The 21743-nt window shown below is 35.5% G+C and overlaps 1 protein-coding gene and 1 pseudogene across 1 annotated transcript; both read left to right on the top strand.

Annotated features, from left to right (window-relative positions):
• Positions 1-2506: 2506 nt before the first annotated feature.
• On the top strand, positions 2507-13791 carry LOC126727428 (putative F-box protein At1g49610). The gene is made up of 3 exons (XM_050433104.1): positions 2507-3628; positions 5155-5331; positions 13332-13791. Exons 1-3 carry the CDS (start codon positions 2543-2545, stop codon positions 13650-13652), a joined length of 1584 nt encoding a protein of 527 aa, XP_050289061.1. The 5' UTR covers positions 2507-2542; the 3' UTR covers positions 13653-13791.
• Positions 13792-16255: 2464 nt separating this feature from the next.
• Positions 16256-19482, top strand: LOC126727426 (F-box/LRR-repeat protein At5g02910-like; annotated as a pseudogene).
• Positions 19483-21743: the final 2261 nt, after the last annotated feature.

Genomic DNA, 21743 nt, shown 5'->3' with positions numbered 1-21743 from the left:
ACAACAACTTCTCTGACCGATCCAACTATAATTCCAGCCATGATACAAACCCCAATAATTATTATTATGATGATAAAGAAGAATCATCATCATCGAGCCATAATCATCAATCCAAACGAAGCAAACACGCACCAATCTTAGAAGAAGAAGAAGATCGAATCAGCGCCTTCTCTGACTCGATCCTTCTTAGCACTAGACCCAATCTTTGCTCATTGATTTATCACCCTTTAAACCCCAAAATCCAAAATCACCTATCCATCTAATTAGCCCCAAATACCCCATGAAAAGGCTAAATACTGGGAACAGCTACTTAAGTTTTAGTTATTTCCTCTTGTTGAATCTCCAAATCCTACTATTCCTTTTCTTACTAAAAACACTATCATCCTTATTTTCTTACTATTTTCCAGCCTTTGTACTTTCAAAACTAATCCTAAATCCTCAAAATCCAAGATGTCCAAAGTTGACTTGGGAATTTCAAATTTGAATTGGCTTTGTTCCCTTCTCCTGCATCTCCATTATAACAAGACAAGATATCATAATTTAAAAGTGAACTTCAAAATGGACTAACGTACTTTTATTTTGCAGTTTCTAGATAGATGTTATGATGAAGTAAACCATTGGAAATCAAAGGAGATCTATTTCAAGTCTTTGCTACGACACCTCAAGATTGTCAAGATCTTTGGTTTTGGAAATTTTTTACACACAAAAGAAGTATTCATTTCAGTGGTACAATTTCTACTTAAGAATGCAAAGGTACTGGAGAAGATGACTATCATTGAACCATGGTTTATGCGAAATCAAACTTGTTTTTGGGGTCGTGAATTTCTACAAGTGGCTCAAAAGTTGTTAAGCTTCCCTAGATCCTCTCCTAATACAATGATTATGTTCCCATATGAGAAAAATCATTTTAAGTTGTTCAATCCTCTTAAATGATCAAATTTTCATAAAAACATAACTAGTTATGCATATTAGTTTGGTTCAATGAACTAAAATATTGCTATGATTAGCTGTTGATTTCATGTACTTATGTTTTCGTTGTGATGTTAAACTTGCTTTAGGATATATTCATGTTTAATGTCAATGGTTTTGTTGCTTATAAAGTGTTTGATTTGATTTTAATCATTTTGCTGTTTCAAACTTTCAATAACATTGTTAGATATACCCAATATCTTATGGTTCTTTTTTGCTACAAATATGTATAGATTGACACGAAATAACATGAAAATAAATGCAATTAGTATCATATTAACAAAATAATAAACAAATTTTTGTAACATTTATATATATATATATATATATATATATTTGTGTTTTCAAGTTGAGATATAAGTTTGTAAGGCTTATATGCATAAAATTTTGTAATAGTACTACTCGAACTATTCATAAGATTTATATAAATTGTTATAGCCTCCAAAAAAAAAAAAAAAAAAAACCAAAATACCCTTTCTTTTCCTCTCTTTTAGTCTCATTTCCACCCTTTTACAATAATAGATTGGAAATTTCGATACATTAATATTTGGGGTGGGGGGATATGAATCCTCCATGTCTTTATTGGAAATATCAGGCAACACTGACTAGTTAAGTTACAAAGTTTTTAGCTATATATTGGAATTAGATAGAATTTAATTGGTTTAGAATTAATAGATTTTTTATTTTTTTTTTTTTTTTTTTTTTTTTTTTTTTTTTTTTTTTTACCTACATTAAAGAATAGCTATTAGAACTTTAGGGGTAGATATTATCCAACCATAAGCTATTTATTTTTTTAACTATTTGTGAAATATGTTATCTTTAGACTTATCTATATTCTATTTAAAACTAAACACATTTGAATTTTGGTTAACATCATGAAATTTGGAACATAAGCTTTTGATGCCTCACAATTTTAGGTGTCCTTATTTTAATATATTATTTTTAGTTAAGTTTAAATTATATTATATATTTCAACATTCCATAAGAATCCTTCTCAAAAAAAAAAAAAAAAAATTCCATAAGAATCTTCCGAGATCATTTTTTTTTAATATAGTTCTTCCTAGATCTTCAAAAGATAGAAAGGATAGTTTTGCACATGTAACAAAACACAATCATAAAAAATGCATATTAATAATTATCATAATTATTAAATTTCAAATTTAACTAAATTTATTTTAAAAAAATTATATTTTGTTATACTTTCCTGTACATTACATAGATTATTGAATAATAAATTTCTTTTATTATGCACTAAGTTTTTACTTACATGATTACATCCCTCGCTCAAAAAATAGGTTACTTGTGTGTGTTGGTTTTTTTTTTTTTTCAAGGAACATAAAAGAAGAAGGAGGAGGAGGAGGTTACTTGGTTAGTTGGTACTTGGTTATTTAAAACTTTTTTCATTCTCACATTCTCAAAAAAAGAAAAAAAGAAAAGAAAAAAATGGGCCAATTTTTTACCGGGCCTAATCTGCATTCTGCAGCCCTAATTAATTGCTTGTCTATTACTATAAAGAAGAATAGAAGGTAAAGTAAAGAAGCTCAAATCACTATTCACTACTGTTGAGTTGAGAATGGAGGAGGAGGAGGAACAAATCTCTGGTTCTATCAACAACAACTTCTCTGACCAATCCAACTATAATTCTAGCCATGATACAAACCCCAATAATTATTATTATGATGATGAAGAAGAATCATCATCATCGAGCCATAATCATCAATCCAAACGAAGCAAACACGCACCAATCTTAGAAGAAGAAGAAGATCGAATCAGCGCCTTCTCTGACTCGATCCTTCTCAGCATCCTCTCCTTCTTGCCCATTAACGACGCTATCAAAACGGGCGTTTTATCCAAAAGATGGGCCTCTCTTTGGACCTCCCTTCCCTCTCTCAGTTTCGACTCCGGTTCCTTCGAATCCTTCGAAGATTTCACCAAAGCCGTGGATGATACCCTGCTCCTACACACGGCTCACAAACTCACAAACTTCGATATTCAATTCGAGGACGATTACGACACAGTACTAAATCCTCGCCTCGATCTTTGGGTTCGGTTCGCCACAAATGCCAAAGTAGAAAAACTTAGTCTACACTTGTGGAGACCTGATCGTTTCGATCTTGACAGATCCCAATTGCCTCAGCATCTCTACGCCAACAAGTTTGTTTCTGAATTCAATTTTAGTTGCTGCAAAATTTTACCTAAGGCGTTACCACATTGGAGTTCACTCAAGCGCTTGTGTATTTGGAACTCGGCCTTGTGTGAGGATGTGATAAGGAAAGTGTTAATGGGTAGTCCTAGACTTGAATCCTTGGAATTGCATCAGTTTTGGGGGTTTACTCGGTTGGATATAGTGTCCGAGAGTTTGAGAAAATTGGTGATAGATAGCTATGTGCAACATATGTTTGAAAGTGAGGAGCGTAAGTTGGAACTGGAAATTGTGGCTCCAAAGATTGAGTGTTTAGAGATTTTGGGGTTTTTTTATATGAATAGGTGTCGGATAAAGGATGTGTCGGCATTGGTTGAGGCTAAGCTTGATTTCGACATGCGGATGATGGAGGGGGAGGAGGATGATGGTTTGGAGGAGTTCCAAGACATTGTGAGAGACATTCTTGAGAGTGTGCATCATGTCAAGAAGCTCACTGTTGGCAGTTCTTGTCTCATGGTTGGTTTTCCTTAATAAATCTCTTTGTTTCGTTTGTTTTTCTTGATTGCTAATGTTGATTTACATTTGCACAGATCAAGGTTGTATCTTTTATTGTTGGTAGTGTCATTGCTTGGCTAGGCCCTACATGTAAAATTTTAATCGAGTATCTATCTATGCACCTAGATAGATATACTTATATACTTATAAGTATATCTATTGTTGGTAGTGTCATTGCTTGGCTAGGCCCTACATATAAAATTTTAATTGAGTATCTATCTATTCAATTTTGTTCGAAAATGCCCCTAGGTCCTACTAGCCAAGAATTTTGAACGGAATACAATTTCGGCATTTCGGTGCAGCATCTATTGCATTTTTAGTGACTAGTTATTGTACTATTCAAGGTAGTCGAAAGGTGACCTTAAGGGGCCAAGGCATTGTATCGCCCAAGGTGAAGTGCCAAATTCTTAATATATTTATTATACATATAGAAAGATCATATGCACCTAGTGTATTAAAATATTATAATGAAGTGTTTTTCAATGTGTTTCATGAATAAATTAGGTCTATCAAATCATTTCAAATAGGATTAACATGGTTTAGGCTCTATTAGTTATTCTAACAATAGGTTTTACAACGAGCTTCTATATATCAATAAGTTTTACAACAAATTTTTGCAAATTAAGTTAAATAACAATAGGTTTTATAACATTCCTTTTTTAAATTAATATCTAATAGTAGATTCACAACAAACTTCTACAAAAAAAAATTTTAAATTACAATTAAAAAAAAAAAAAACTTGAGGTTCTCACCTTAGCGCCTTTTTCATGGCTTAAGGCAGTAGCCTTGCTCGCTTAGGCTCTAAAGGCGAGCGCCTCACTAAAGCCTTGCCTGTGCCTTTGACTACATTGGTACTATTTGATATTGCTTTAAAGATTTTATATTAATACCAAAATGAAAAATCACCATTCACTGTTGTGAGTTGGGCTTGGAGACTAAGGCTGTTGTTGTTGTGAGTTAGGCTTTTTTTTGGGAGCATGTTGATTTTAATCCAAGTTGTAATCAATCAACAATTAAAGGACCTGATATTATTGGTCCAATTACATGAGTTCAACTTTTGAGTTAGAGACACCTTCTTTAGTTTCATGATAAGATGTAGGGCACTTGTTTTAGTGCCAAATAATGATTGATCATGATAAAGTATATGTAACACATGTTTGATAATTTGTTCTGCTGATGTATTAGAGACACCTGCTTTTAGTTTCATGATAAGAGGGCACTTGCTTTAGTGCCAAAGAATGATTCTTCATGATAATCTGTCAACTCTTAATCAAGGTCTTGGCTTTCCAAAAAGGGCTTTTTATTTTTTATTTTTTATTTTTATCATTGTCTGCATATGGGATATATTGACATTTATGTAAATTAGTGTTCTGTAAAACATGTAGCTAAATTGTTCACTGGCGATGTATATTATGATTGGTTGTGTTATTTTTTTCTTACATTTACTTTACCTTATTGTGTTTTGCTTCTTGCTTTGATGGACATAGGCTCTATCTATAATGACGGTGAAACATCTGCCTTCTCCATCGTCAAAGTGCAAATGTTTAACGATAGCAAGCATGGGGGAATGGGATTTTCCCAAAATTTTAAGCCTACTTCAAAGTTCACCTTATGTGGAGACATTGGTTTTAGACATCACATCCTGGGGCTACATGTGGCCAGCGGTATGTTTTTCTTGGACCAATTTCCCGATTGTCATATCAAAAAACAATGAAGGGTTAATTTTAATCATTATTTCTTTTTTTAATTTTGGTTTAATGTGTCAATAAATGAAGTAACACAGCCTATGACTTTGGATAGAGTAGGATTGTGGAAAAGAATACATGTGGCCGACTCTAACTAATCTTGTTGAGGATCTATAGCTAACCCAAAAAATTTGGGATCATGGCTTTTGTTGTTGTTGTAGTGCAATGTGTCTAAATATGTAGGGGTCAAATGATTCCCTCGAGGAGAGTTTGGCCCCCTTAAGTCCTTGACGTAAAGAGTTAATGTTGATTGTCAACCTCTTTTAAGTGGTTGCTTTGTGGACTATTTACGAAAAACCTTCTCATTGACAATGCATCTTTATTTTACAACAAAGACTTCAGCGATAGATTTTTGAAAATCTGTTTGTTTGAAGAAGAGGCCATTCATTGCTAAATTTACCATCCAGAATTCTTACTTATAAAAAAGAAAAAAAAAAAAAAATGCTATCCAGAATTTCTAGCATAGGCAATGAAAAGCCAATTTTACTTTACTTTAATTCATTTTTTAGTGTAAGGGCAATTATGTTAGTTTCTTGTTTCTGAAAATTGGCTATTCTAATAGTCCATTAAGTCTTATTTTGGTTTCTTTTAGTTTAGGGGTTTAGTTTCAGCTTTAGTCATCTGCTTCCATTTTGAGAATGTTTTTTTTTTCTTTCCAAAAGTCATGATGCTTTGTTTGAAGCTTGTATGATATATGAGGTGTGATGCTTAGAAGTTTATTTTTTATCTTTAAATTTTTTCCAACCTGAAATTTAGCATACACGCATTGATTTATCACCCTTTAAACCTTAAAATCCAAAACATCAAAATCCTAGAGTGTTAATTATACTTTACTCATTTGTGCTATGTGCCATTTTAATGTTGTCTACCAGTGGTTTGAAAAGTGTCACTTGCCCATTAGAGGTTAGTTTTGTTATATAGCGGTTACCCACCTCATCACTTTCATCATTAAAAACATGCAAAACCTATGAAAAACAAAGTAATTAAGATCTGAATAGGGTATTTGTAAAGATTGTGAAAGTTACTTTAAAAATTTCATCTTTCCCTATCTTTCTTTGACTAAATGATCTTTGAATTGATTTTGCCCCCAAATTGAAACTTGGCCTTAAAGAAACTTGAAGATTATGTCAAAGTTTCTTCCTTCCTCACCGCTTCTGCCTACATTGATAGCATTTTCAACTTTGATCTCCGTTTGTCTAAAAGCATCAACAAATTCCTTCCACAGGGAAATTCAATCCCATCCCAACCTTAAAACCGTAACAAAGTCAATGCCTATCAATAAGGTAGTGGACATAACAATTGAATAGGGTCCCTAACTCCCTATCACAATTGGCAACTCTTTGCTCAAGAATTTGAGATTTATGTTTATTCTGATGCCTTCATGAACCAATCCCAGATCCAGTTTGGTCTTATTTTCCTTCCCCACTCAAACCCATTCGATCCTTGACTAGGAAATCACTTCAGCGAACATGTGCTCAAACTTAGCCTTATAAAAAATCCATGATGATATGAATCCTTCAGTAAGCACCCTAGTTTCAAGCCCTTGAACATCCTGTATCACATATCAAACCCCAATCAAATTTTTATTGCTCCTTGGCAAAAATTGATTTAAAAAAATTGGATGTTTGTGTAAAAGTCTGATATGAGTAGCAGGATTCGAGGTCAGCTAGGCCTCCTAAAGAATAGAATAGAATTGAGAAAGTAAGGAAAAAATGAAAGGAATACAAGTTTGTTCTTATTGCCTGCAGATTCAATACAATCAATAGCTATTTATACAAGTTTACAAATGCTCACTGCCACTAACTAACGACTGCCAGCTGTAGTAACTAACTCTACCAGCTGTCCCTTCATCATCAACTAACTAACTAACATCCAACTGCCATAACAGCTACACTAATCTCCCTAATTAACAGTAATCATGATCAACTGAATTAATGCTGAATTTATGCCTAAGCTGAACTAATGCCCGAGCTGGTCTCTTAACAAATTCCCCTCCTTTAGAACACCTTGCCCACAAGGTGAGGGAAGTGCAGCTGAAGCTGATATAAATTCACCCAAGTAGCATCCTCTTTAGTTCCTCCCTGCCACTGAATGAGAGAACCTGTGTGAAGTCCCCTATTTCTGAGCTGATGGTACCTTTCCTGCAATACAGCTATTGGCTCTGGACTAAGGGTACCTTCGGAGTTCACTGATGGAAGGGTGGAACATGGTGTCACCTGCTGGCCAAGCTTTAGCCTTAAGGCATGAAACATGAAATATTGGATGAATTTGAGAACCAGGAGGTAAGTCTAGCTTGTTGGCAACTGCCCCTATCTTCTGCAGCACCTGGAATGGACCATAAATCCTTGGAGACAACTTACTAAAGGCCTTATGAGAAATGGATTTCTGCTTATAGGGCTGTAACCTCAAGTACACCCAATCCCCCACAGAGAATGATCTTTCTGATGTGTGCTTATCAGCATGCAACTTCATTCTTTCCTGAGCACTGATAAGATTGGACCTGAGTAAAGAAAATAGCTCCTGCCTGGATTTCAATTGAGCATCTACTGCCTCAACTAACAACTTTAGTTGTGCCAGGCATATAATCAAGCAATCTTAGAGGTGGGTAGCCATATAGGACTTCAAAGGGAGTGAGATTAGTAGAAGTATGGAAGTTGGTATTAAACCAATACTCTGCTAATGGAAGCCACTCCACCCAGCTGTGAGGCTTGTCAGCAGCAAAAACCATGAGATATTGCTCCAAGCTCTTATTCCCCACTTTAGTTTGGCCATCTGTCTGAGGGTGAGAAGCAGAAGAAATGGCTAATTTCACTCCTTGCAGCTTCATGAATGCAGTCCAAAAATGTGAAGTGAAAATTGGATCTATATCACTCACAATTGAAGAAGGCATTCCATGAAGCTTGAAGACAAACTCCATGTATAAGGCTGCTACCCTTGAGGCTGTATAAGGGTGTGCTAGGGGAATGAATTGTACATATTTAGAGAACCTGTACGCCACTACCAAAATGACATCCTTCTGTTGAGATTTAGGTAAACCCTCCACAAAATTTATGCTAATGTCAAGCCATGGTCTTACTGGAATAGGTAAGGGCTGCAGTAAACCAGCTGGTTTACAAGTCTCAGTCTTCACCCTTTGGTAAGTATAACACTCCCTAATGTGTTTCTTCAAATCCTTTTTCATTCCTGGCCAGTAGAAGTCCTGTTGGAGTCTGTGTAAAGACTTAAAGTATCCTGAATGTCCCCCTAAGGGTCCATTATGGATCTGGTGCAACACAGTGGCTTTAAGATCACCTTGAGTTCCCACATAGAGCCTTCCCTTGTACAGCAAAAAACCATTCTACAAGGAGAAGCCTTTGGAAGCTTGTTCCCCACTCTGTAATGACTGAAGTAATCCTTGCACCCTCTGGTCAGTTTCATAACTAGTCTTCAAGTCTGCAAGCCAAGCGGGAGTAGGAAAGGAAATGATGCAACAAGTGCTCACTAGACCAGAATAGGTATCATCAACTTGTAACAAGATAGCATCTCCCTCTGAAGTGGCTGTGTCCCTTCTAGACAAGGCATCTGCCACCTTGTTCTCCTTGCCCTTCTTATATTTTACTATGAAATCATAACCAAGCAACTTGGTGATCCATTTTTGTTGTGTTGGTGTACCAATTCTCTGCTCCAATAAGTACTTCAAACTTTGTTGGTCAGTCTTAACATAGAAAGGTTTGCCCCAAAGATAAGTTCTCCATTTCTTTATTGCAGTCACCAAGGCTAGCAATTCTTTTTCATAAGTAGATAAGGAAAGACTTCTTCTCTTCAAAGCTTGACTGTGTAAGGCAATGGGCCTCTGATCTTGCATTAGGACAGCACCTAAGCCTTGGCCAGAAGCATCACATTCTATAGTAAATGGCTTGTTGAAATCTGGTAAAGCCAGCACTGGGGGGTTAGAGACAGCTAACTTGAGTTGAACAAATGAGTGCTCAGCCTCATCAAACCATGAAAAGTAATCTTTCTTCAGCAAGGCTGTTAATGGAGCTACAATTTGACCATAACCCTGCACAAACTTCCTGTAATACCCAGTGAGACCAAGAAATCCCCTCAAGGCCTTAACATCAGTAGGGGTAGGCCCATTGCTGCATAGCAGCAGTCTTCTTAGGGTCAGCCTTCACACCTTCACCAGAAATAAGAGGTACTCTACCTCCAGACAAGCAAACATGCACTTGGATCTCTTTGCATACAAATGATGTTCAGCTAATATGCTCAAAACAGTTCTGAGATGGTTAACATGATCAACCAAAAAATGACTGTACACCAAAATGTCATAAAAAAAAAGTACAAACCTCCTAAGATATGGCTTGCAAATATCATTCATCAAGGACTGAAAAGTAGAAGGGGCATTGGTCAAGCCAAAGGGCATGACCAAGAACTCATAATGCCCTTCATGAGTCCTAAAGGCTGTCTTAGGAATGTCATCTTCCCTCATTCTGATTTAGTGGTAACCAGACCTCAAGTCCAAGTTAGAAAAAAAAAAGCACCATGGAGTTCATCTAACAATTCATCTATGACAGGTATTAGGTATTTATCTTTAATTGTTTCATGATTAAGTGCTCTATAGTCTATGCACATTCGCCAAAAACCATCTACTTTCCTGACCAGCAAAACAGGAGAGGCAAAAGGACTTTGGCTATTCTTGATTTGGCCAAACTCCAATAATTCTTTAACAATCTATTCTATTTTAGCCTTTTGATAGTATGGATACCTGTAGGGCCTCTGACAGATGGGTTGTGCTCCATTCTTCGAGTTGATTTGGTGCTCATGCCTTCTTAAGGGAGGTAACCCAACTGGTGTGTCAAAAACTCCACTGAACTCCAGCAATAGAGCTTCAATCTCTGCTGGATAAACACTCTGCTGTGCACTTGCAGTAGGCCCTTGCACTGAAATGTGAACTAACAATCCTTTCTTGGGTGGTTCTTTTAAGAAATTGTCACCATCTTGTAAACTGGAATCTGCAGCCTACATGCCTTGTAACAGAACTGGATGACCACAATACATAAAGGACATAGTCAAGAGCTTAAAGTCCCAACTAATAACCCCAAGAGTACTGAGCCATTGTGTTCCTAAGACCAAATCACATCCATCCAAGGACAGGGCATGCAATTGAACATAAAATTTTTGGCCTTGTATCACAACTAAAACATCACTACAAAGACCATGAGTTTTGATTATGGTTCCATTAGCTACTTTTACATCAAGAACTGGAGTAGTATCCACTGGAATGTGTAGTTTAGAAAGCAATGAAACATCAATAAATTTGTGTGTACTACCAGAATCTAAAAGAATTACTAACCCTTCTTTTTCAATTCTGCCGCTGACCCTCATGGTTCCTGGAGTAGGATTACCAATGAGAGCATACAAGGTAATTTCTGCTTCCTCTCCACGACTGTCTTGCAGCACTGCTTCTGCTTCTAACTCTCCATTCAATTCTGTAATCACCTTGGTTCAGTTTTGGTCCAAAATCTAACCCTTCCAACAAAAAACAACTTAGCCCCCTTACATTTATGTTCTGGAGACCACTTATCATTACAGTTGTAACACAATCCCTTCCTTCTTCTTTCTTCCACTTGAGCTGGAGAAAGCCTCTTAATTGGCAGCCTGATCTTGGTTTCATTGCCTGCAGTCAGTTTAGGGGCCCCAAGAATAGAGGGTCTGATCTGTTCTTGGACATTCTTGGAATTCTTCTTGTTTGCTAGCAAAAATTCTTCTTGAATCTTAGCCAAACCAAAGGCTGCATTCAAGGTAGGAGGATTCAACATCTTCACTGGTAGCCTGATTTCATCCCTCAATCCACTCAGAAAGCAACTGAGCTTGTGCCTTGGAGACGATTCCTTGATTCTGTTTGATAAAGCCTCAAATTCTGACTTGTATGCAACCACTGTTGTTGATTGCCTCAATCTTGTTAAAGCTTCCATAGGGTCATCATAGGCTGTTGTCCCAAACCTGATCTGTTGAGCTTCAATCAAGGTTCCCCAATCTTCAAACAACCCAGTGTCTTCACCTTCTTGGAACCAACACTAATGCCTCCCCATCCATATGAAATGAAGCCAATAGCAATTGCTCATCGAGAGTTGTGTTGTAGTACCTGAAATACTGATTGGCCTTATAAACCCACCCAGTAGGCTCCTCTCCTGAAAATCGTGGAAATTCTAATCTCAAGGGTTTGGAGATAGCAGGAATTGTTGAAGTGTTTGATTGAATTTCGTGGTTTCTTGGGGTCTGCCGTTGCCTAGTTGCTTCTAAAGAGTTCAGCTTTTGCAGAATTGCATTGAGTTGCTGATTCATTTTATTTAATGTGCGAGTATGGATGTGGGTGATCTTGTGGATTTCCTCAATATCTTTGGCATGGTGATCTGAGGCTGTGCAAGAGAAGCAATGGATTCATTGAGGACAGCTTGAGATTGTGTTTCTGCCATTGATTGCAGGATGGACCTGCTCTGACACCAATTGTAAAAGTCTTATATGAGTAGCTAGATTCGAGGTCAGCTAGGCCTCCTAAAGAATAGAAGAGAATTAAGAAAGTAAGGAAGAAATGAAAGAAATACAAGTCTGTTCTTATTGCCTGCAGATTCAATACAATCAATAGCTATTTATACAAGTGTACAAATGCTCACTGCCACTAACTATCTACTTCCAGCTGTAGTAACTAACTCTACCAGCTGTCCCCTCATCATCAACTAACTAACAAACATCCGACTGCCATAACAGCTACACTAATCTCCCTAATTAACAGTAATCATGATCAACTGAATTAATGCTGAATTAATGCCTAAGCTGAACTAATGCCTGAGCTGGTCTCTTAACAATTTGCATAGACCTACTTGAAGATTCAAAGTTGAGTTAGCATCTGGCATCTTCAAAACAATCTGTGCCTTACCCTGCACATCAAATTATTATTTTTATTTTTATAATCTGCCCTGCACATCAAATTAGATCTATGATATTTGGACACAAACACAACCCAAGCGTTATGTTTCAGCTTGGACAGAGCATGTTAGAGACAGCAACTTGTTGAAATTCAGACCATACATATGTCGCTGGACCAGCATACTTGGTACAAAGTGAAGGCATTTCTTTTTTTTTGATTGATAAGTGAAAAATAGAAAAAGGCATTTCTTATACATTAGTTAAGAAACTCTTCTAATCTTGGTACAAAGAATGCTCTGTGGTTTTAGATTCATAAGGGGAAGCTCATTTGAATGATTGTAGGGGACGAGCATGTTGAGTGAGGATGTGATTCATGGAGGCAAACCATTTTTTTATATGAATAGTGTTCTTGAGTCAAAACATAAATAACTTCCACAATTTTTACAAATAACCCTTTTAGATCTTATTTCTTTGATTTTTTCTGGGTTTTTTATTTATAATTTTAATGTTTTTGATGGTGGAAGTGATGAAGTGGGTAACGGCTGCATAACGGAGCCAACTTTGGGTGAGTAGATTGGCTCTTTTAAAACCACACGTAGACAACATTACAACGACCCAAACCATAGGTGGGCAAAGTGTAAGTAACCCAATCCTAAATCACCTATCTATCAAATAGCCTCAAATACCCCCATAAGATACTGTGCACGAGTTATTGTTACAGCCTTGGAACAGCAGCCCAATTTTTAGTTTTTCACCTTTGTTGCATTCTCAAATCCTAGTACTCCTTTAGTCCTTTTCTCATTGGAAATCCTATAATATTACCATTTTCCAGCCTTTTTTCTACCAAAACCTAACCCTAAATCCTCAAAATCTAAGTTCTCCAAAGTTAACTCATGAATTCCAAATCTGATTTGGTTTGTTCCCTTGTCCTACGTGAACTCCGTTATGATATGTTAAAATATCATAATTTGAAAGTGAACTGCAAAACATGCTAATGCGCTTTTATTTTGCAGCGTGTAAGACAACACTCTGATGTAGACTATGTAGTGAAGAAATTAAAGGAGATCTATTTCTATTTCAAGTCTTTGCTACTACACCTCAAGTCTGTCAAGATTTTATGTTCTGCAAAAACCTTCCAGAAAAAGGAATTCATTTTAGTGGTAAAATTTCTACTTGAGAATGCAAAGGTGTTGAAGAAGATGGTTATCACTAAACCATGGGCTATGCAAAATCCAACACGTAATATGCTGCAGGAATCTCTGCGAGTGGCACAAAAGTTGTTAAGCTTTCCTAGAGCCTCTCCTAATGCAGTGGTTATGTTCCCATATCAGTAAAATCATTTTAAATTGTTCAATCATCTTAAATGATCAATTCTCATAAATACATTGTAGTTGTGCATATTAGTATGGTTCAATGAACTAAAATATTGCTATGATTCCGATTTCAAGTAGTAATGTTTCTTTGGGATGTCAAGCCTGCCTTTGGATAAATTCATGGTTGCTTCTCAAAAAAAAAAATTCATGGTTGATGTCAATGTTTATGTTGCTTATCAAGTTTTTGATTTCATTTTAATCACTTTGCAGTCAATAATATATTTGGATGCAAAATGAATAAGCTGATGCAAGGTTTTTTTCATTTATTTGTTTATTTATAGCTTTTGGATAAACAATATAGGGTGAGTTTGGTTCAGCTTTTTGAAAAAGTGCATAATGAAAAAGTAGAGTTTTGTAAAAGTGCATAATGAAAAAGTGGAGTTTCAAAAAGCTGAGTGTTTGGTAAAAGCTGTTAAAAAGTGCATAATGAAAAAGCTGAGTGTTTGTCTAGCACTTATAAAAGTGGCTTTTTGAGGAGTAAATGACCAAAAAGGACAATATATATATAAGAGAATTTATTTCATACTTTTTTTTTTTTTTATGTGAGTTTGTTTCATACTTAAATCAATTACTTCATCATACTTAAATCAATTTTTCTCTTTCTAAAAAAATTATTATTTTTTTACCAATATTAGCTAATAATAACCTACTACTTAAGATTTATTGTGAAAGTATTGTAAAAATATTGTAATAAAAATTGATAGTAATTTTAATTTTAACATACTATTAAAATTATTTTTTTTTCTTTCTAAAAAAATTATTTTTTTCTCACCAATATTAGCTAATAATAGCCTACCTTAAAATTTATTGTAAAAATATTGTGAAAATATTATGATATAATTTCTTTTTTCTCTCTTTTTTTTCTCTCCACACACGCGGCTCTACTTCTTTTTTTTTTTTTTTTTTTTTTCTCCTCTTTTTTTCTCATCCACCCACGTAACCACACTCTTTTTACACTCTTTTCTTTTCCTTTTTCCTTCTTTTCTCTATCAGTCCGGAACATTCCCATCTCTCTTTCTTTCCCATCTCTCTTTCTTTTCTTTTTTTTTCTTTTGCCTCTTAGCACTTCGGTCCAGAGCTGCTCTGCTTCTTCTTCTTTTTTTTTTTTTTCCTCTTAGCAGTTCGGTCCAGAACACAGCTCTGCTTCTTCTTCTTCTTTTTTTTTTTTTTCCTCTTAGCAGTTCGGTCCAGAACACAGCTTTGCTTCTTCTTCTTTTTTTTTTTTTTTTTTTTTTCCTCTTAGCACTTCAAATCGGAACACATCGGAACCATCGCCAGAACTCATCCTTTATTCTTTTTTTTTCACACTCCAAAGAAGAAGATGATGATGATGATGATGATGATGAAGATGAAGATGAAGATGATTAAAACATAAGGATTTTGGGATTTTGGGTTTTTTTTTTCTATGGATTTTGGGTTGATTTTGAGTTGGGTTTGGGATGGGTTTTCCGGATTTGAGTTGATTTTCAGTTGTTTTTGTGTTGATTTTGAGTTATTTTTGGTTTGGTTTTGTTCATTCTGTGTTCGGAATATCAAAGGTTGAAATGGGTTTTGTTGATTGTGGGGGTAGACCGGTGAAGAAGCAGAGGAAGACGAAGAAAAAAGACACAGATGAGAGATGAGGGCGTGAGAGAACTGATGGGTATTTCGGTCTTTTTGGTTATTGCAACGGTAATATACAAAACGCGCATAGCGCGTTTTGGATTATGGACCGCTGAAGGTCCATTTTCTATGCGCGTTTTGTCTTCAGCTTTTCTAAAAGTTCAAAACACAACTTTTATAAAAAAGTTGCGTTTTGAACTTACCAAACGCAGAGACAGGCCTGGCTTTTTTGAAAACGCCCGTTTTGGGCTGAAAAAGTGGAACCAAACGGGCTAGTAGTTGAACAAATCCATGGGGATGTGTCTTTTACTACCTCATCTACAAAGGCACAATTTAAGCTAAAACATTAAAAAAATAAATAAAAACAAAAACAAAAACACACACACCAATCAAACATGCATTATGGTATGATTTGGTCATTTGAATTTGAATTTAGGGATTAAAATCTAAATATCTTATTTGGATAGTTTTAAAATGTTAAGGATTTGAATTTGATAATTCCACAATAAATTTAAAACTTTGAAATCATTAAATTTTAAATAACACCTAAAATTAATAAATTTTAAATTAAGACATTTTAAATCCACTAATTTAAAATTCAAGTCCAAAATGCTTTCAAAAAAAAAAAAAAAAAAATTCATGTCCAAAATCTAAGTTTTAAAACCCAAATCTTAAGCCCACAATACATTAATACATTATAGTAAATTAAATCCAAGTCCACTGTCAAGTTTTAAAACCCAACCTTAAGCCCACAATACATTAATACCACATTATAGTATCTTACATCACCTTTCATAGAATCACAAATACTACTTGAGCTGAGTGAGAATGGAGGAAGAAAACTCCGATTCTAGCGAAAGAAGCTCAACTTCCAGCGAAGACAGCGCTCCCTATTTCCCTCACTATTCTAGCCATGCTACAAACCCCATTAATTCTCAAGAAGAAGAAGAATCAAGCGATGATCATCGAACCAAGCACCAATCTTTAAAGAAGATCGAATCAGCACCTTATCTAACACCATCCTCCTCAGAATTCTCTCCTCTTTGCCCACCAAAGACGCTATCAAAACAGGCGTTTTATCCAAAAGATGGGCCTATCTTTGGACCTCCGTTCCCTCTCTCAGCTTCACCGCCGTGAATGAGGCTCTGCTCCTACACAGAGCTCCAAAACTCACAAATTTCTCTGTTCTGTTGGTGTACGAGTCAGAACTAAAGACTCGCCTGGATCGTTGGGTACGTTTTGCCACAACTGGCAAGGTTGACCGACTTAGTCTACGTTCATCATCGAGTTATATCAAACCTTATGGATACACATTGCCGCAGCATCTCTACGCTGATGAGTTTGTTTCTGAATTGGATTTTCATTTCTTCGAAATTAAGCCTAATGGGTTAGTGGGTTGGAGTTCACTCAAGCGCTTGTGTATTGGGTACACGGCTTTGTCTGAAGATGTGATAAACAAAGTGTTAATGGGTAGTCCTAGACTTGAATTCTTGAAATTGCATAATTGTTATCAGTTTAATCGGTTGGATATGGTGTAGGATAAAGGATGTTTCGACATTGATTGAGGTTAAGCTCAATTTCGAGCTGTTGGTGAAATATGAAAGCGTAGAGGAGGATGCTTGTAAGGAATACCGAGATATTGTGAAAGAACTTCTTCAGAGTCTGCATCATGTCAAGAATCTTACTGTTGGCAAATGGTGTCTCATGGTTGGTTTTAATTTCTTGAATCTCTCTGTTAATTATTTTTCTTTGTTTCGATTGTCATATGAAACACTTCCATGTTTTTCTTGATTGCAAATGTTGATTACTTATTGAGAATCTGCATCAAGTGAAGAAACTTATTGTTGGCAAATGGTGTCTAAAGGTTGGTTTTTCTTAATTACTCTTTTCTCTGTATCATTTTTTTTTTCCGCAATACTTCATGTTTTCTTGACTGCTAATGTTGATTGCCATTTGCAGAGACATGACTGTATCAACATTATATGATTTATATCTTTTTATTGTTGGTAGTCTCATTGCTTTGCTAGGCCTGAGTAGAGAATAAAACACAGCATCTGGTGCTCTTTTTAGAGACAAATTAGTGCACAATTTGATTTCGTTTAATATTGTTTGGTTGCATTAGTTAATACAACTATATAGGTAGTTAAATTCACCTCACTATACCTAAATTTTGCCATTCTTTTAATATATTTCAAGAAGAGAGCGAGTTGATGAAGAGGACCCTCTTTGCATATTCTACTTTTATAGTTGTTCTCTTTTTCTATGTATTTAGGCATGTTTCTAATTAGTGAGATAAGAATTGTATCTCAGCCTGTAATGTATAAAAGAAAAATGGTCATGGTGACATTGACAGTATGATTCTTGAAATGGGAAAATATATAAAACTACACTTTAAATTCTTCTCTAATAGTGAACTGCCTAGAAGAGCCTGGTATCCATGGCATTTTTGTTTTCCTGTCGTTGTTTGATTTGGAGAATTTTTAGTAACTTTTATTCTTTTTTGAAGTTGAGCCTTGATTTGATGGCAAGTGTTTTCCACAAAAAGGGTATTGGGTTTGATTTCGGGAGTCATCTACTTCTATGAATTGGTATAATGATTGTTACCTTAACCTCTCTTAAACCTGTGCAAAAGTGGAAACTCTGTTTATTGAGTAAGACCTTTTTAGTGACTAAATTTTTTTAAGGTGTGTATCACTTTTTGACAATTCCATCTAGTTGGGTTATTTGATATAAGATTTGATACCCCAAGTTATGTTACAGTGGGAATTTGGTGATGGTTTAGGCTTGTAACCTTCCGAATTTGGTAGCCAGTGAGTATATATAGATCAATGTGCAAGCTAACTATAATGGCTCTCTTCGTTGATAAGTTGAAAATATTTTTTAACGTACTTGTCTTAGTAGTTGAGTCACACCCTGTCATAGAAGAAACTAAACTGTATCAGCCCCATGGTTTAATTAGTAAGTAAAAAACAAAATTTCATACCACGTACACTCTTGTGGCAACTAATAATTAATGGTACAAATCATGCCATCAGGTCTTTTCTATTTTCCTTTTGTGGCAGCCTGGGAGGACGAGTGTCAAGGAAATTCAAAAAATCCATTCTCTCAACTATTAATGAAGAAAAATTATTGAATACTTTGGAAGTACTATAAATGCGTACTCCTCTCTCTCTAACATCAATTGAGTCTCATTATTATGTGTGAGAGAGAGAGAGTGAGAGAGTTGAGTATGCATTTATGGTATTCCGGAAGTATTCTATAATCACCCATTAATGAAGCCCATTTGGCCATTATCCCACCCTTTGCTATGAACTATCAATATCGTCTATACATGATATGAAAACATACTTTCTCAATCATTTGAACTTACCAATGCTAAACTGTCTTACTCTCTTGCTTCTCTCTCTTGATGTTGTAAGGTATTAACAATATCAGAAGTGAGAACTTGGCCATCTCCATTGGCAAAGTTCGTATAAACTTCAGTATTTTTCCACTTCTATTTGATCTATCTCACCTTTAAAATACCCAATTTCAAATGGAAATGATTTTTTTTTTCTTGTCAAGCCTTATTTCCACTTGCTTTAAGATATACCCATTTATATTTTACAAAGGAAATTACGTTGCAAATTCAAATATGTATCCCCTGACTTAATGTTTATCTGTAGCTGGAGTTTACCCTAGACTTTACCATTGACAATAACTTTGATCACGAGAAATACTGGAAATCGCAGAATAGGGCATTTGGGTGTTTGTCTCGGCATCTCAAGACTGTTGAGATTGTTGGCTTTGAAGCAAAGTGTTTTGGGTTGAAATGTTTAACTGGACTTGTACAATTTCCGCTTAAGCATGCAAGGGTGCTTGAGAAGGTAATATATGGAAAAGCTAAGGCTAGTAATCAAACCCCAACTCTTTTGGAGGCATGCAGATTACTTAAGGTCATTTACTGTTTTATCATACCAATTAAAGATCCTCTCCAAATGCTGTGGTTGTGTTCTCCTGGGGCTCTATTATAACTCTCATAAACAACAGTTTCATAATTACTATTGCTACAATTCATGCTTAGAAATTTTCCTTCTTTTAAGAGGACTTTATGACCAAGCTTTTCAATAGCCTACGCTCAAAATGTTGTAATGTCATCTTCTTGGTATTAAATTATTAATACAGCATCCAATTCATGGATATATGTTACAGTGATACCATTTTCTCTTGTCTAATCTCTTTGCTTTTGAAGTTGGAGTAGTTTGATTCAAAGTTCTTTGAACTAAATATCAATCGAACTTTTGGTTTGAAACTTTGAATGGCTTGTGCCTTGTTGAACGGATCAAACAATAAAATGACTTCAACAAACTAGAAAACGTTTGTTATAGACTTATAATCAAATGCTATTGTTATTCGTGTAAATGCTTTGATTGGATGATATGAAAAGCTTTAGGAAGAGGGAAATAGGGAATCATTTCTCATCTCAAGGATCCAATTTGGCATTATCACTCAGTTCCATTCTGATTTCCGTCCCTTTTTTCAATATGAATGACTACTTAACTTATGTAAACAGTTCACTAATAGAATTAGAGATCGGTTTTTTTTTTTGGTCAATTGGTAACATGACATGCTGTTCTCCAATATTTTCAAAAAAAAAAAAAAAAAAATCTTTTACATGTTATAAAATTGTTTGTTAAAGTATTCTGCCGTAGAATCGTGCTATTTGATTGAAGCATGATTAAGTCTTTAGAACATGAATTTCAGGACCAAAACAGATCACCTAAATGCAATTTTTTTTCCTCTTTTTGAGATGAACCTGAATGCAAACTTGGTTATTCACTGAGTATTTGTTATTTGGTACTAAACAAATAGAGAATTAAGAAGACGCTTGTCTTGATTGTTTAAAGAAAAATAAATAAAGGAAGAGAACAAATCTTCTTATTTTGGTTCTTGTAAATATACCAAGTCATTTGGTGATTGATATTAGAGACAGAAATGAATTAGTAATTGATATTTGACACATACAGAGTCTTGTAGTAAATAAGGGTGTCCAGACCCGACTGCGACCCGCTGGACCGACCAACCCGCCCAATCTCCACCCTAGTTCAGCTCGAATCGACGCTCCCGTCGGTCGGTTTTAGGTTTCCTTGCCTAAGGCCCAACGCCAGCGGGCTGAGTGGCGGGTTTTCTTCTCCAAAACCTGAACCACCCGACTCGAAAGAGGTTATATACAAATCCGACGAAACCAAGCTCAAATCCAAGGAGATCCAGCGAGTTCTCAACCATATTTGGTGAGATTTAGCTAGATCTGGCCATTCCCAGTAGATTTCAGCGATTTAGGTGCAGATTTTGACGATTTTGATGCAGATCTGGTGAGTTTTTACATTTTTCGGCGATATTTTGCAAATTCTGGCGATGATTTTGCAGATTCGGCAATGATTTTGTAGCCCCGGCGACAACCTGAAATTGACCAAACAAACCCGATCTCCACCCAAACCCTCAACCAACTGATGCCGGCGGTCGGTTTCAGGTCACTCTTCTTTCCACCCGACTCCGACGGGTCGGGTTCGGGCTAGGTCGAAAACCGACTTGACCCGACCCGTGGACACCCTAGTAGTAATCTTGGTATCACATATAAAATTTTATCAATTGCTTTGCATGTATTCTTAATTCAAAGATATTCCCCTATTATTAATTTTTTTTCTTATATGATACCGTTTGAACTTTTAGTATTTTCTCCGTTATATATGGGTTTTTATTTTTTACCCTTAAACAAAGATTTTTTTTTCTACCATTAAAGTCAAAAAAAAAAAAAAATTCTTTTCATTAGAACCAAATTGTTTAATAATCTTACTCCTTTGCTTACTATAAACACCATATTTTACTTGTAAATCTTCATTCATTAATGTTAAGCAAAATTCTTAGTCTATTCTTATCTTTTTTCCCTCATTTCTCCACTTCCTTCTCTTGGAGGTTTGGCTACCCCAAATTAGCCATATACTTCCTCTAAAAAAAAAAAAAAAAAAATAAAAATAAAAAAATAAAAAAAATTAGCCATATGCTTCACAATCCCAGGAAAGGATCCCCTCCCATTCTAAATCCTCCAAATTTTTTATTAAATTTTTATTCACTTATAAGACATGTAATATTAAAAAAAAAAAAAAAAATCTATGCAAACCATAAAAAATCAAACAAATACTACATGTCTTACTTCTATCTAAATAATGGAACTAATCCCCTAAAACCCCAAGCAATCTAGTTTTGAACACTCTCTTGTCTCCTATAGGATAGGTTGACCTCATCTCCCCTCTTTTCCCCCTCCCCAACCTCCCCCCCCCCCCCCACCCCCCTTCCCTAAAACCCCATCCACCAAAAAAAAAAAAAGTGTTAAAGACAACTTCAAACTCATGTTGGATAAAGTGAGGCCAACTTGATATTAGAAACCAACTCATGAAATCATCAAAGTGGATG

The sequence above is a fragment of the Quercus robur genome, chromosome 5 (assembly GCF_932294415.1).
Source record: "Quercus robur chromosome 5, dhQueRobu3.1, whole genome shotgun sequence".
Classification (NCBI taxonomy): Eukaryota; Viridiplantae; Streptophyta; class Magnoliopsida; order Fagales; family Fagaceae; genus Quercus; species Quercus robur.
The sequence above is the reverse complement of the archived record's forward strand: the minus strand, read 5'-3'. Positions and strand labels throughout refer to the sequence as shown.

Coding starts and splice junctions, on each gene's coding strand:
- LOC126727428 (XM_050433104.1), top strand. CDS start 2,543: ATGGAGGAGGAGGAGGAACAAATCTCTGGTTCTATCAACAACAACTTC. Junction 3,629..5,154: donor TTGGCAGTTCTTGTCTCATG/GTTGGTTTTCCT, acceptor TGATGGACATAG/GCTCTATCTATAATGACGGT. Junction 5,332..13,331: donor GGGGCTACATGTGGCCAGCG/GTATGTTTTTCT, acceptor TTTATTTTGCAG/CGTGTAAGACAACACTCTGA.